This window comes from Plectropomus leopardus, chromosome 6, assembly GCF_026936395.1.
Source record: "Plectropomus leopardus strain MGB_pleo_1.0 chromosome 6, ASM2693639v1, whole genome shotgun sequence".
Classification (NCBI taxonomy): domain Eukaryota; kingdom Metazoa; phylum Chordata; class Actinopteri; order Perciformes; family Serranidae; genus Plectropomus; species Plectropomus leopardus.
The window spans coordinates 28,075,421-28,088,421 of record NC_142181.1 but is presented as its reverse complement, the minus strand read 5'-3'; the positions used below and the strand labels follow the sequence as shown (position 1 = coordinate 28,088,421).

The 13,001-nt window shown below is 39.2% G+C and overlaps 2 protein-coding genes across 2 annotated transcripts in view; one reads left to right on the top strand and one right to left on the bottom strand.

The window, feature by feature from the left end:
• The window catches only part of nbeab (neurobeachin b), a 291,848-nt gene that overhangs the window by 102,827 nt on the left and 176,020 nt on the right, over positions 1 to 13,001 (bottom strand). Inside the window, exons 40-42 of the mRNA XM_088079139.1 lie at positions 10,103 to 10,249; positions 9,692 to 9,724; positions 4,641 to 4,777 (exon numbers count right to left, since the gene is read on the bottom strand). Coding sequence (XP_087935265.1) covers positions 4,641 to 4,777; positions 9,692 to 9,724; positions 10,103 to 10,249 — 317 coding nt within the window. The remainder of the gene's footprint in view (positions 1 to 4,640; positions 4,778 to 9,691; positions 9,725 to 10,102; positions 10,250 to 13,001) is intronic.
• mab21l1 (mab-21-like 1) lies at positions 1,515 to 4,006 on the top strand. Its single transcript, XM_042486605.2, has one exon. It carries the CDS (start codon positions 2,039 to 2,041, stop codon positions 3,116 to 3,118), a length of 1,080 nt encoding a protein of 359 aa, XP_042342539.1. The 5' UTR covers positions 1,515 to 2,038; the 3' UTR covers positions 3,119 to 4,006.

Below are 13,001 nucleotides of genomic sequence, written 5' to 3'. Positions count from 1 at the left end.
CCTGCTCAGCCGCATCCGTGTAGTGAGTCAGAGCTGACGAGCGCCTGTTTGCCCTCATAATGTCTGGTCGTATGCAGTTCTGACTGGAGCAGAGATGAGTGTAAATGCCTTTGTGTTCCTTATCTGATCCGTGCAGCATTATCTTTTTGAAGTCATCTTCAAAGTGTGCACTGTACCTTGTGAGATTGAGTGCCAGTGCAATAATGAGAGCCAGAGAAGCTTTAGAGTGGATGCAAGATTTCTTTATTTGTAAATCACTGTCTGTAGCAGACCAACGTGCCCGGACCCCAAAACATCACATTAATACATAATGGGACTTAACATAAAATTATATCAAGACAATGTTGGTCTTAATTGTTAAAATTATTTGTTTATTTGTTTATTTATTGTTTGTTTATTTATTGTTTCCTTTTTTGTTTTTATATTTTAGAGAAAAAAAATCAAGCTACTATCTCATGCTATTGTTGTTTTTTGCTGCTATATTTATCTTGTTAAGAAATATCATTATCAGGCTTTAGAATACAAATGTAAATTATTCTATTCAATACAATAATTAATTTGAATTATTGACATTAATGAAAATTAAAAAATAATAATTATTACAAAAATTTCTACATGATCTGACAATTTAAAAAATCGCACACATTAACTCTCAATGAAACATTGCAAAATAGGCTACAGCTTAGTATTTAGATGTATGTGCTTTTCATTTTTGAGCCATATAGGAAAGAAATGTATGTTCAGATCATAACTGTAATTATATACATTTTTTTAATTCTTACAATATACATTAATTACATGACTGAAAAATACTGGCGCGTGGACTTATTGCACGACACATTAGAGACTGATGCCGCGCAGTAAAAGAGTAACACAATCTGCATGGAAACACAATCTCGAGATGTAAACTCGGGATATAAACTTTCTCAAGCATCACAGCAGCCACAATAATTAATGTGTCAAATATAATCGCAATGCTAAAAATAAATAGCGCGATATCTTTCTCATCTTTCAAGGCGTATTTAGAAAACAAGACTCAACACGCGGTTCTATCAAATAACCTTGAAATTTCTACTTAATAAACTACTTCATGATTATTCTAAAAAGATATGGCTTTAAAAAAACAAAACGCGTAAATAAACCAAATCTCATTTGTAAATTGCAATTATATATTTTTAAAACTCACTGAATTACTCTATTTTAATTTTAATTTATCTGATGCGCCGAGAATAAATTAAATTCGCTCCACTTGAGAATTAAGAAAATAATTAATATCGCACATTCAAATGTTTTATTAGGCGAAGACATATATTCTAAACAAATCTTAATCCACCTACTGTTTCATATATGATTCAATATAGCGGACTAAAAAAGCAGCAGATAGAGTCCAAGAAAAAGCAACGTAACGCAGTGAAATTGCTGTTTTTTTCTCTTCTCTCCAAATGCGTAGGTGTACTTCCGCTCCTCGATATACTACTACTACCTGTACTTTTGACTTGTATATAACACCCGGGGATGAATTTGTTTTCGATAAACTGGGAAGCGGTGACGCATCGGACAGTGATTGGACATCTTGGTTTCAACTCCTCCCTTATAATAAAGAGTGTGTGTGTGTGTGTGTCTCCTGTTGTAAAACACAGCAACACCGGTCGTCTGCGTCGGGAGGGCACACTCCACTCTGCGCAATTACGCGGACTCCTAACTGGCACAGTGATCAGAGAAAAAGCAAAAGGCGTTTTTGCTGCAACTGAACCTCACGGGGTTGAAATGGACTTTTAAACAGGCCATCCTGATACACTCGAGGACTTGCTTCGTGCACTTCAATGCAGTTTGCGGTACAACAGCTGTGAATGTTGTGATATGATTATAACGCATGTGCTCTGAGCACAGCTTTAAATAGTTGTCTTATAAATAGACATTTTTTTTCTTTTTAAATAGCTTTCCTTCTTCTCTAAAATTGGCTCCCGTACAAACAGCCGCGTTGGATCCCTCGGCTTACTGCGAGACTCCGGTGTATAACCCGGATCTCTGCCCTAATATGATAGCCGCTCAGGCAAAGTTGGTGTATCACCTCAACAAATACTACAACGAGAAATGTCAGTCTCGAAAAGCAGCCATCTCCAAGACCATCCGGGAGGTGTGCAAGGTGGTATCGGATGTCCTGAAGGAGGTCGAGGTGCAGGAGCCCCGCTTCATCAGCTCTCTCAGCGAGATGGATAACCGTTTCGAGGGACTGGAGGTCATTTCACCCACCGAGTTCGAGGTTGTACTCTATCTGAATCAGATGGGAGTATTCAACTTTGTGGATGACGGATCTCTGCCGGGCTGCGCCGTGCTCAAGCTCAGCGACGGCCGCAAGAGAAGCATGTCTCTCTGGGTTGAATTCATCACAGCCTCCGGTTACCTCTCGGCTCGCAAGATCCGGTCGAGATTTCAGACGCTGGTGGCGCAGGCAGTGGATAAATGCAGTTACAGAGATGTTGTCAAAATGGTCGCTGACACAAGTGAGGTGAAGTTGCGCATTAGAGACAGATATGTGGTGCAAATCACACCGGCTTTCAAGTGCACTGGGATCTGGCCGCGCAGCGCTGCGCACTGGCCTCTCCCGCACATCCCCTGGCCGGGACCTAACCGAGTGGCAGAAGTCAAAGCGGAAGGTTTCAATCTTTTATCCAAAGAGTGCTACTCCCTGAACGGCAAGCAGAGCTCAGCAGAGAGCGACGCCTGGGTCTTGCAGTTCGCCGAGGCCGAGAACCGGCTGCTCCTGGGTGGATGCAGGAAGAAATGCTTGTCAGTCCTCAAAGCGTTGCGCGACCGTCACCTCGAACTGCCCGGACAGCCCCTGAACAACTACCACATGAAAACTTTGGTTTCCTACGAGTGTGAGAAACATCCCAGGGAGTCAGACTGGGATGAGAACTGCCTCGGCGACCGCCTGAACGGGATACTATTGCAGCTTATTTCATGTTTGCAGTGCAGAAGGTGCCCGCATTATTTCCTGCCTAATTTAGACCTGTTTCAAGGAAAACCTCACTCTGCTCTAGAGAATGCAGCCAAACAGACTTGGCGACTGGCAAGAGAAATACTGACCAACCCCAAAAGCTTGGAGAAACTCTGAGGTAAAAATATTAGTTCTCCTCGTCTTTAAAAAATGTGGTAAAGAGGCCTAACGAGCTCTTAAACGGACAGAAAAAATATTGCCAACCAATTTGCAAAGTCTTGTGAAATGTGTCCTCTGTTGTTGAATATTTTTCGTTTTTGGCCTAGCCTGTTTGAAGATGATTTTTTTATGACAGTTTAGTTTGCCATTTTCCCCGTGCACCTTTTGGCGGTGTCAATATTTAGGAGCAAGTTTAAATTATTGGCTACCATTATTAACCCATGAGGCCACCTCAATCTTTTCTCTCCGTGCCACACGGTTGCCTAAATCCTACATCTCCTTAAATGCTTTAAAATAAAGCCCCGTGACAAACTTTGGAAAAAATTAAATACCCACATCTGTACATTTTATACTGTAAATACATTCATAGATTGTGATTCAAGTGGTCTGAAATTGTGAATGTTGTTCTGTGACACGTAAATAGGATCCACCTGTTTAAATCTACTTCTGAACTTTTTTCTTTATCTGGTAGAAACGTTATTAATTTATACTTGCATCAGTGGTAGTCTGATTCATCTGTTTCAATGGACATTGTCTATTTTTTGAAAGTTTACATTTTGATAGGCGTACGACATTTGCTACATTGAAAAAAACATTCCATCAATTTACTTGAATTATTATTTAAAGTACTCGAACATGTTTTGGTTGTTGTTTATCTCTACCATGCTTAGGCCTACATGATAAAAAAAGAAAAGAAAATGATAACATATATATAGTAAATATATATTACAGTTTAATTGAAAAAATGCACTTGAAATACACTGGATTATAACATCTGTGATCTGATTTTTTTTTTTATTTCTGTCTTTGATCTAATTTAAAGAGCTAATAAAACGAGCTGTTTTATATTCGTGTCCCATTATGGTTTTCTTAAATGTGTTTTTGACAGTAGGCCTAATGCCGTGCAATATTAATATAATGGAATATTTAATTAGAGGGTCTCAGGCTCCGTGTTTCATGTAGACTGAGTTGACACGTAAAAAGGAAAATAGGAGAAAATGAAGGAATAATTTTTAACACAATATTTTAAACAGATCTGCAAGCTTGCGACCAGTTTGCATTTTTTATATCACAACCCCCTGCATTAGAAGTGAGCGTTTATAATGTTAATCTATTTTAACATTAGTTCGTTGGCATGTGTCAACACAGTCTGATGATTCAACCCGAGTAGGCCTCGATGATCATCATATTATATATATTTTTTCAAATGCATAAAGATGCAGCAAATTCAACGACACAAAATAGAACCTAAACGCACTTTAACAACAAAATTCTGGGCACAAAATGACATTTAATAAGAGCCCGATAGAGCGTGGATAGAGGCGCAGCGCAGAGCAAAATTTGTGTGTTTAAAATAAATGTCTAGTAGGGCTTTCTGTCGGCCAAAAAAAAAAAAAAAAAATCAACTGTCGAAAGCCAAACTGCCCGTTGTAAACCAGCCTTTAAACTTGGGCTGCACACTTGCTTGCAGGTTACTTACCTTTGAGTTGACCCTTTTGAAGGCAGGGTCATCCTCGTCCACCTCGAAGTAGATTTCGGTGGTGGTGATGGACAGAGTCCCCCGGGCCACCAGGACGGGGGCAACAAGCTGAGCCGGGCTGCTCAGGACCACTGGGCCTAAAGAGTGCACAGGGGGTAGCCATATGCTGAATTAGTAACATGCAAAAATACATATATATGTATGTTAAATAATGCAAGGTTTAAATTAATTCTGTAAAATCGATCGTCGCGATTAGGAGATCATGTCAGCGGCCTGTTTGCATCAAACTATGCCAACATGCGCACACACCGCTTTTAAAAATCAGGGAATTTTAAACTTAATTATTGTACTTCACTCAAAAATAACGCATTATGATATCTCGGTGAATGTCTTATTTTTTTAAAGCATTTATAATTAAGCGCGCCACAAGACAAAAGCGTCTGAACGCCTTTTTGCCCTTGTATTGCATATGTGCATATATGCGCACAACACAGTGGATTTATCCTCGTATTTATCAAGTCTTTAAACACATACACAGCAACTATTTGTACCTGTTTGTAAACCAGTGGTGCACTTATAACAAAAAAACGTTATGATCGGATTAGGGTCAAACAACCACCACTCGCCTATTTAATTTAGTGAAAAAAAAAACAATTTAAGAAAAACAACCCCGCTTTTCCCCCTTATGAGGTCATATAATCGGAACGTATTTGCAGTGCAGGTCTGAAATATGGATTTACATCACTGATACTCAGGGCTGCTTTAAAAAGGTGCAGCCTATAATTTGATTCTGACAATTAAAAAAATGCTGCTCCTTTTTCCCAGTGCATTCACATACAGACGAAGACATGCAGAAAAACTCTTGTTCTCGAGCCCAAATAATTATCCAGAATTTTTTAGGCGGGTTTGTGACCCCGCCAGCTGATAGTGATCACATCTTTATTTCAGTCTCCTCCCTCCCTCCCTCTCTTCCTCTGCCTCATCCTCCATGTTCTCAGATCAGTGTCGCTGTGGAGCACCGTTACAGTGATTTGTCTGCTCTCAAACGAAAGCTCTCGAAATCGGGATATTTATCGATCCCTTAAACTCCAAAGAGCCACTTTAATGTCTCATCAATCTTAATCTGCGTTCCTCAGCCAATTATGGCCGATAGTGTTACAGGAATACAAGTGGATTTCGGTCTCAACTCCCAGAGCGCCCCTTCATCGCTCTTGCAGGCTGCACAGTCAAACCGCCCTCCCTTGATTTTTTTTTCTCTGCGTTGCTCGGGTCCATTAACGGTGATCCTATCTGCTGATGGTATCAGCCCAGGCGCTACACGTTGCTTACAAGCTTCATATGAAGAGTAAATACCTGCACTAACCCATTTTACTGCAATTTTGATAACGTTTAGTGCATTTAAAAATGTAGAGAAAATAAAAAAGTAAAAGATATACAATTGAAAGCCATTAAAAAGTAAAATTATATTATTATATTGTTATTATTATTTCTGCCAATTGAGGAGACTGTTTGTGTGTTAACTTCAGCCCCTAAATTACAAGCCCTTTCACCTCTGAGTAAAAATAACACTTTTAGGGCTGATGCATTGTATTGCGCCCTAAAGGGCTTCACAGAGAGAAAGACACTAGCCTGAGGCATTAAGGCACAGCATCCATTGCTCATGGGGAGGAAGAGGATTAAGCAGTAATCCCCTCAGGGATCCTTCCATAATTAGGCTATATGGCATTAAAATGTTTACATGGGAATAATGAAATTAAGGGCAAGTTACACAGGATGAGTGGTGTATATGAGCTATAGCTTTGAGCACTTGGCTGTTGGGTCTTTGTTTTAATGAAAATGCAAATATTTGTCAAATGACAGGTCGGTTTTAATGAAGTGATGAAAAATCTCGTTTCGGTGTGGTGGGAGTTTGGGAGAACTGCTGAGAAGATGGGTATATTATTACCCACAATCCATCCACCGGACTGATAAGGCCGAGTGCTTTTATATTTTGCATAATGAGAGAAATACAAGTGGAAGTGGGTTAGTTGCACATCTGAGCACAATCACTCACTTGCAAACATGTGCATGTTGATTTACAGTGTAAACACACACACATGTATGTGCATGCACAGCTGCAGCCATTATAACCTGCTGTATGCTGACTGAGGCACAGAGCCTTGTTGTTCATTTGAGTCACTGAAGCCATGGTCTTTTTTTCCCCATCGTCTTCAAAGCATGCATTTATCTTTCAACACATAACATATAGCATTAACATGTAAAAGCCTGGAGGAATACTTTTGCTCTACAGACTATTTAATAAGGCTGCAGCATACAGCAATTAAATAAAATAGAAAAATATATAACTATTTCAAATAAATAATTATATTTTCCAGGGTTGTTTGCATATTTTCTTCTTAACATCACCCTGGTCCGGTTAATGTAAAAAAAATGTGTAGCTCATTGAATTTAAAAAAAGGGGGCTGGAAAAAAGAAACTTGCGGGTAAAGTGGGCTAAAAACTGTCTTCCTCTTGCTTTTTTTTTCTAAGATTACACATCCAGAAATGCTGTTGGTTTTACCCTTTTATAAACATGTCACCACTCAAGGGATCAGCATTGTGAATGGGGACTAAAATGGATACAGAAAGGCTAAATAAAGGAAGAACAAAATGATTGTGGCTGCTAAACCACACTTCGGATACTTTGGTATGCCAGCAGAACAGTCAAATCTACCGACTGCGTACTTGACATGAGAAATGCCTTGTGAGGCTCAGACTCCTCTCTTTTTTCCTCTCACATGCCCAATTTATGTTTCTATTCTACCTGTTTTTGGATGCAATGTGTGCATACACAGAGGTTCATTTAATGCCAGAGCAAGCACTGACAGCATTTCCAATGTTTGTGGGGGAGCAAAACTAATCATAGGTTCAGTGACCACAACTGCCTTGGCCCTTGAATGCAGGCGCCGCCCCTTTGGCAGCAGCAGCAGGCACTGACCCAACGGCTGGCAGGAGGAGCACTGTTGTTGACAAGGATCTAGTCCCAGATCTCTCATTAAGGCTGTTCATGCCTGAGATTAGATAGAGGCCAAACACAGACAGAGCAAAAAACATTACCCAAATGTTACAATGTGAGGGAGCTCCCCTATTGGTGAAAACATAAACTTAACTTTTATTCAACATTACATTAAAAAAAAAAAAAGAAGAATTCTTAAATCCAAGCGCTTATTCTTCAGAGTCAATATCCACTAGCTCATAATTTCACATAAACTCACACATCATAAATTTATCACAAATATTAAATCTCAGCATTTCTGTTTTCTATAAGGTCATTATTGTTTCTCTCATGAGAATACGCTCTGCTTGAATTTTAGCCCTTGTTTTGCGCTTTTGATTGGGCAGTGCAGGGTTCATCTGACAGACATGGAGTGTTTGGCTGCCTGCTGGCTCTGGGACAAAGGGGAGGGGTTTGCCTCCTCCTCCTAGATGCATCTGATCTGAGGGGATTTCACTGCTCAGCAGTGCCCTGGTTCAGCATGAGCCTTACATACTAAGCCGTGATAACTAGGTAATGTACACAGGGCTACATGCCTGGTTATCTGCAGTCTCTGGGCTTTTTTTTCTATACAATTTCTATCACAATTTACACCTGGAATGAATTACATACATGTATCATATTTGATAACGTGTTTCAGTGGCAGGTTTAGTAAAGATATTTTGGTAATGCTATAAATGTCCCTGTAGGGAATATGCAATTAAACATGTGAAATCAGTTAAAACACAATTTAAAGCACTATCTTTGGACTATCTGGACTATCCAGATACTATAAGAGAATTCACTGAAAAAAGGAAAATCTCTAAAATTAGAAACAATTGAAACAACATTTTTGATACAAAAACTGACATCCTAAGAGCTGAAAAATCCATATAAAGATTTGGAGCTGATGATGTTTATTTACATGGTCTGAAGTAGCTAATAAAAAATAAAGCCACGTTCAGTGACAACAACTGTCAACAACAACAGGCCAGACTTCTCACCATTAGAGGAGAAACCTTCACTTCTTTACTGCTTTATTATCTTTGTCATTGAAATAAACAAATGTTTTTAGAATTGGTAATGGCTGCCAGGGATGAGTATTACTTTCTACAAAAAAGCCTGTCATTTATGCATAAAACTAGTAACAAACTCTGCTTATTTATATGACCAGGAATTTGCGGGGGGTGTTTAGTGAAGATTTGGCTTTATTTATAAGAACGTAATGCAGCATTCTTGATCTGCACTCAAAACTCAAGTGAACTCTGGATAACTTACCTTTTACGGCCATGGCAGTTACTTGAAAAGCAGCTCAAGGTTGGCTTGATAGTCTGGCTCACACACAGAGTGTGATGCTGGATAAATTACAGGAATCTTTGGGCAACGATCACCTTGGCAATAAGCTGCACTATTGACTGAATTGTGTCAGATTAAGTATTAAAGCTAGGTTAAGATACAAGTAAACAAATGATAACAGTCACATGAGTAAAATAAATCAGAGATTAATAAAGATTTAATATTGTTTTAGTCTTTCCTCAGCCGTTAAGGGCCAATTAATCTGTAAATGATTGTTTACTTTAGTGAGAATTAGGGTTAGTTTGACTTCAGGATAATTAAGTTGTTTTCTGCTCTCCCTTAACATCCAAGTGCTCACGGAAATTACACATTTCATGCAGTTTTCTTGGCAAACTCCTTCCAGGTTTAGTTAAAATATAACACATTTTATTCATTTAAATAGGGAAAGATAATTGCTGTAATTTCACATTGATTGGTCTGTTAGTATAATAACATGAACTAAACACAAGATAGATATAAATAAATATAGATATAAATAGATTTCTAATGGTGTCACCCAGATTCTGAGGGTACATTATTAGGTCAGCTGATAGGTTAAACAAGGCCTCTGTAACATGAGGCAATAGCAAGCAGTTGTTCATTTTAATTTTAATCACTGATTGTTTGAGAAATCCTAAATATGACTTGTGACATTTCTGGAATGATCATCTTTCCAGTGTTAATTTAAGTTGAGAAGACTTGCCTCTGGAGATAAACACTCGGGGAAGGAACCGTGCTGACGAGATCCAAAACAAAACAGAAAAGGACACTCGTCAGACCAAAAAATATGCAACTGTCAAACCTCAGAAAAGCTGACCAGATTAGAAGACATAGACTCCTGACTCCAGATCTAAATTGAAGGTGAACTGCAAAAAGCAACCTATAAACTCAAACCTCACATTCATTCCATAAATAAGAGTTCCAGTTGTTCTTTTGCCAATATAATGAGCATTAAACCCCCTACGGTGATTCAAACACTTCATTTGAGCCACCAATATAATCACGTACACTGTAACTACGCCAGCGATTAGAAAGAAGACCGATAAAAGCACTGATGTCCCAGCAGTGGTGATGTTGACTTGGGGTTAATGGAGGTGCTGGTGTGCTGACTTACCACCCAGGTTGTCCATCTCCTTCTCCTGCAGCAGGCTGACGGCATCTTCGTCTCCCTCCAGCATCAGCTCTGTCTCAGGGTTTTGGCTGGCCACAGTTTGGCTGCGGAAGACTTTCTTGGACTTGACCACCTGATCCTCCTCTGTACCTGTCAAAAGAAAAGTGGGGAAGAGAAACCACTAAGTATTGTACTCTGACCTCTGAGGCTCAGCTCGGAATATGTCACTTTGCTTAAATAGACAGAAATACCTGGGGATGGTCCATCACCTTTCCTATTTTGCTGATAATTATCACCATTTCCACTGATTGATTATACATTTCTGTTCAGCAATAGTGTTCTATCTCGTAAGAATTAAAGTATTTCATGATGTGTGAAAAAATCGAAATGTTTTCAGATTACATTTGAAAAATAGGATAAAAAAAACGAATACTAACGTAAACCAAAAGTAGCACAATTACACATTCACAAACTGCAGAAAATTGGAAATTAAAGGGGGGGTGTAAAAGAGTTTGGGGAAGCCGAATTATCTGTAGGTCTCTTTCTCTCCAAAATAAATGGGCCAGCTGATTTAAGCCAGTAAAACACTGAATAAAGCAGTTTTATGTTGTAAATCAGTGTTTTTCCGTTGCTGTTCAGCACGTTGCAGATTGGGTGCTAGCCCTGCACCTGCTACTGTGTATTCATTTTTAATCTCTGATAATTTAACATCAAGATGATGATGATTTTTTTTTGGGATCCATATTATCCACCGAGGTCTCTTCCACTCTAAAGGAAACACACCCAGTGATTTAAACCAGTAAAAGCAGTTCCACATTAAAAAATCAGTTTCTCTATTGCTGCTCAGCACTGCTATCATAGAGTGCATTTAGTAATTTTACTTCTATCACTATTGTTATATGATATGCTGTTGTTACCATTATTGCTGTGTTATTATTCTCTCCCCCTCTCTCTTTGTCTTTCCTCTTTGTCATTACTGTAATTTAATTGTTATTTACTACATCTATTGCATGTCTGACCGTCCTGAAAGAGGGATCCCTCCTCAGTCACTCTTCCTGAGGTTTCTACCATTTTTTCCCCCCGTTAAAGGTTTTTTTGGGGGGAGATTTTCCTTAGATGATGTGAGGGTCTAAGGACAGAGGGATGTTGTATGCTATAAAACCCTCTAAAGCAAACTGTGTTTTGTGATAATGGGCTTTATAGATAAAATAAAATTGAATTGAATTGAGGGGCTGCTAACTATGGTGGCTAATGCGAAAATACATATCTGGAGCCAGTGTTTGGTTAGTCTAATCTGGGCTACTGTGGAAACATAGCAGTGCAAAATGGCAGACTCCGTAGACGATGACCTGCTCCTGTGTTGATATAAATGGCTCGTTCTAAGGTCATGTAAACATATACATTCTTAATGTTAGGTGATTCTACACTTAAGAAAACATACATGTAATATTAGATTCCATTTCTGACAATTTATCCTCTAAATCCTATACATTGGACCTTTAAAAAAAAAAAAAAAAATTCTGAATAGAGCTAACAGATTTATTCTCATGAAACTTTTTCATATCCACAAGTTTAAACATACAAATCTTCTTTTAATGGCTGTTAAATTTCATAACATCTAGTAAAATATATAAAACGAAATCAACCATCAAGAATCTCTGCATGAAAAACATAATATATGCAGGATGAACCTGATATGAGATACTCACTAATGTATATGCCATAGCATATGAAAGAATGTCAGGGTACACGTTCGTTCACTGAATACATTTCGCGTGGCTGAACATCAGAGGTGTTTCAGCTTTTATTTTTAGACAAGGTCAACAATGAAACACTATCTGCATCTTGAAAGACCAACAGCTGAGTCGGGGGATACATCTCGAGCTCATAGTCGATTAGGGATATCATGTGCAGCTTTTGGAGACTTGACAAGAGTGAGACTGAACAGACAGCACAATTAGGAGGCTGCTTACACCAGGACTTCATCATATGGCGAAAGTGGAGTACGCTCATTGAAAAAGATGTGTTCATACATCCTGCAAAACAAAGGGGTCTTGCAACACATTTATCAGCTTAAATCAGCCCATCTCCAACATGTGCCTGCCACACGGCTGCTCACGACGTTTATGTGAATTTGTCTTTCTGAAGTCCAATGTAGGAAATAACCAGAGGAAAAACTTGCGTGTATGAAAGGAAGAACACATATCAAGAAATGGGAGGTGGCTGACACCCATCTGACATGTTTCCTTTCAGCACAGTTCTTAATTCGCCTCTCCCTCCCCTGAGGAACATGTACCTTGTCTTGAAGAGGTCACATTTGACTGTTGTCAACACTGCTACTGAGAAAAAAAGTCTGCTTCCTGCTCTGTCTCATATCTAGAGTGCTTTCATCAGAGGGAGGGAAGAAGTCTGAGCGTTTCGGAAATGAATTCTGTGTAATGTTAAAGGCAAAAGCCAGCCAGCGGTCAGAGATCAAAGCTGTATGAGTGAAACTTAAAACTGTAATTCTGTAAACCATCATTACACTCAGAGCAAATGAGGGAGAGTTCAGCAGACAGGCTGATGTTCTGATTGGCAACTCTGTGCAGGGTTGAGTAGAGCAAATAAACCATGCTGATTTCTACACGCAAATGACCAACATATACTGTTGTCGGGTGGGGGGGGGGGGGGTCAGCTTTACCCAAGATCCAATTTTGCTCTCACAGACAAAGCAAAATGGGTATAAATAACAAGAAATGAAGAGCTATGACGCAAAGGACCAAATGTGCTGAAATGAAAAGTAATCTTCTCCTGAGTGATAGCCCATCAACTCGGAGATACTCTTGTATTAAAAGTGAGGCAGTGAAAAGGGTCCCCATTTGTCACTATTAAAGGACTTGCTGTGCAGTAGTGTGGAGGCAGA

Coding starts and splice junctions, on each gene's coding strand:
- mab21l1 (XM_042486605.2), top strand. CDS start 2,039: ATGATAGCCGCTCAGGCAAAGTTGGTGTATCACCTCAACAAATACTAC.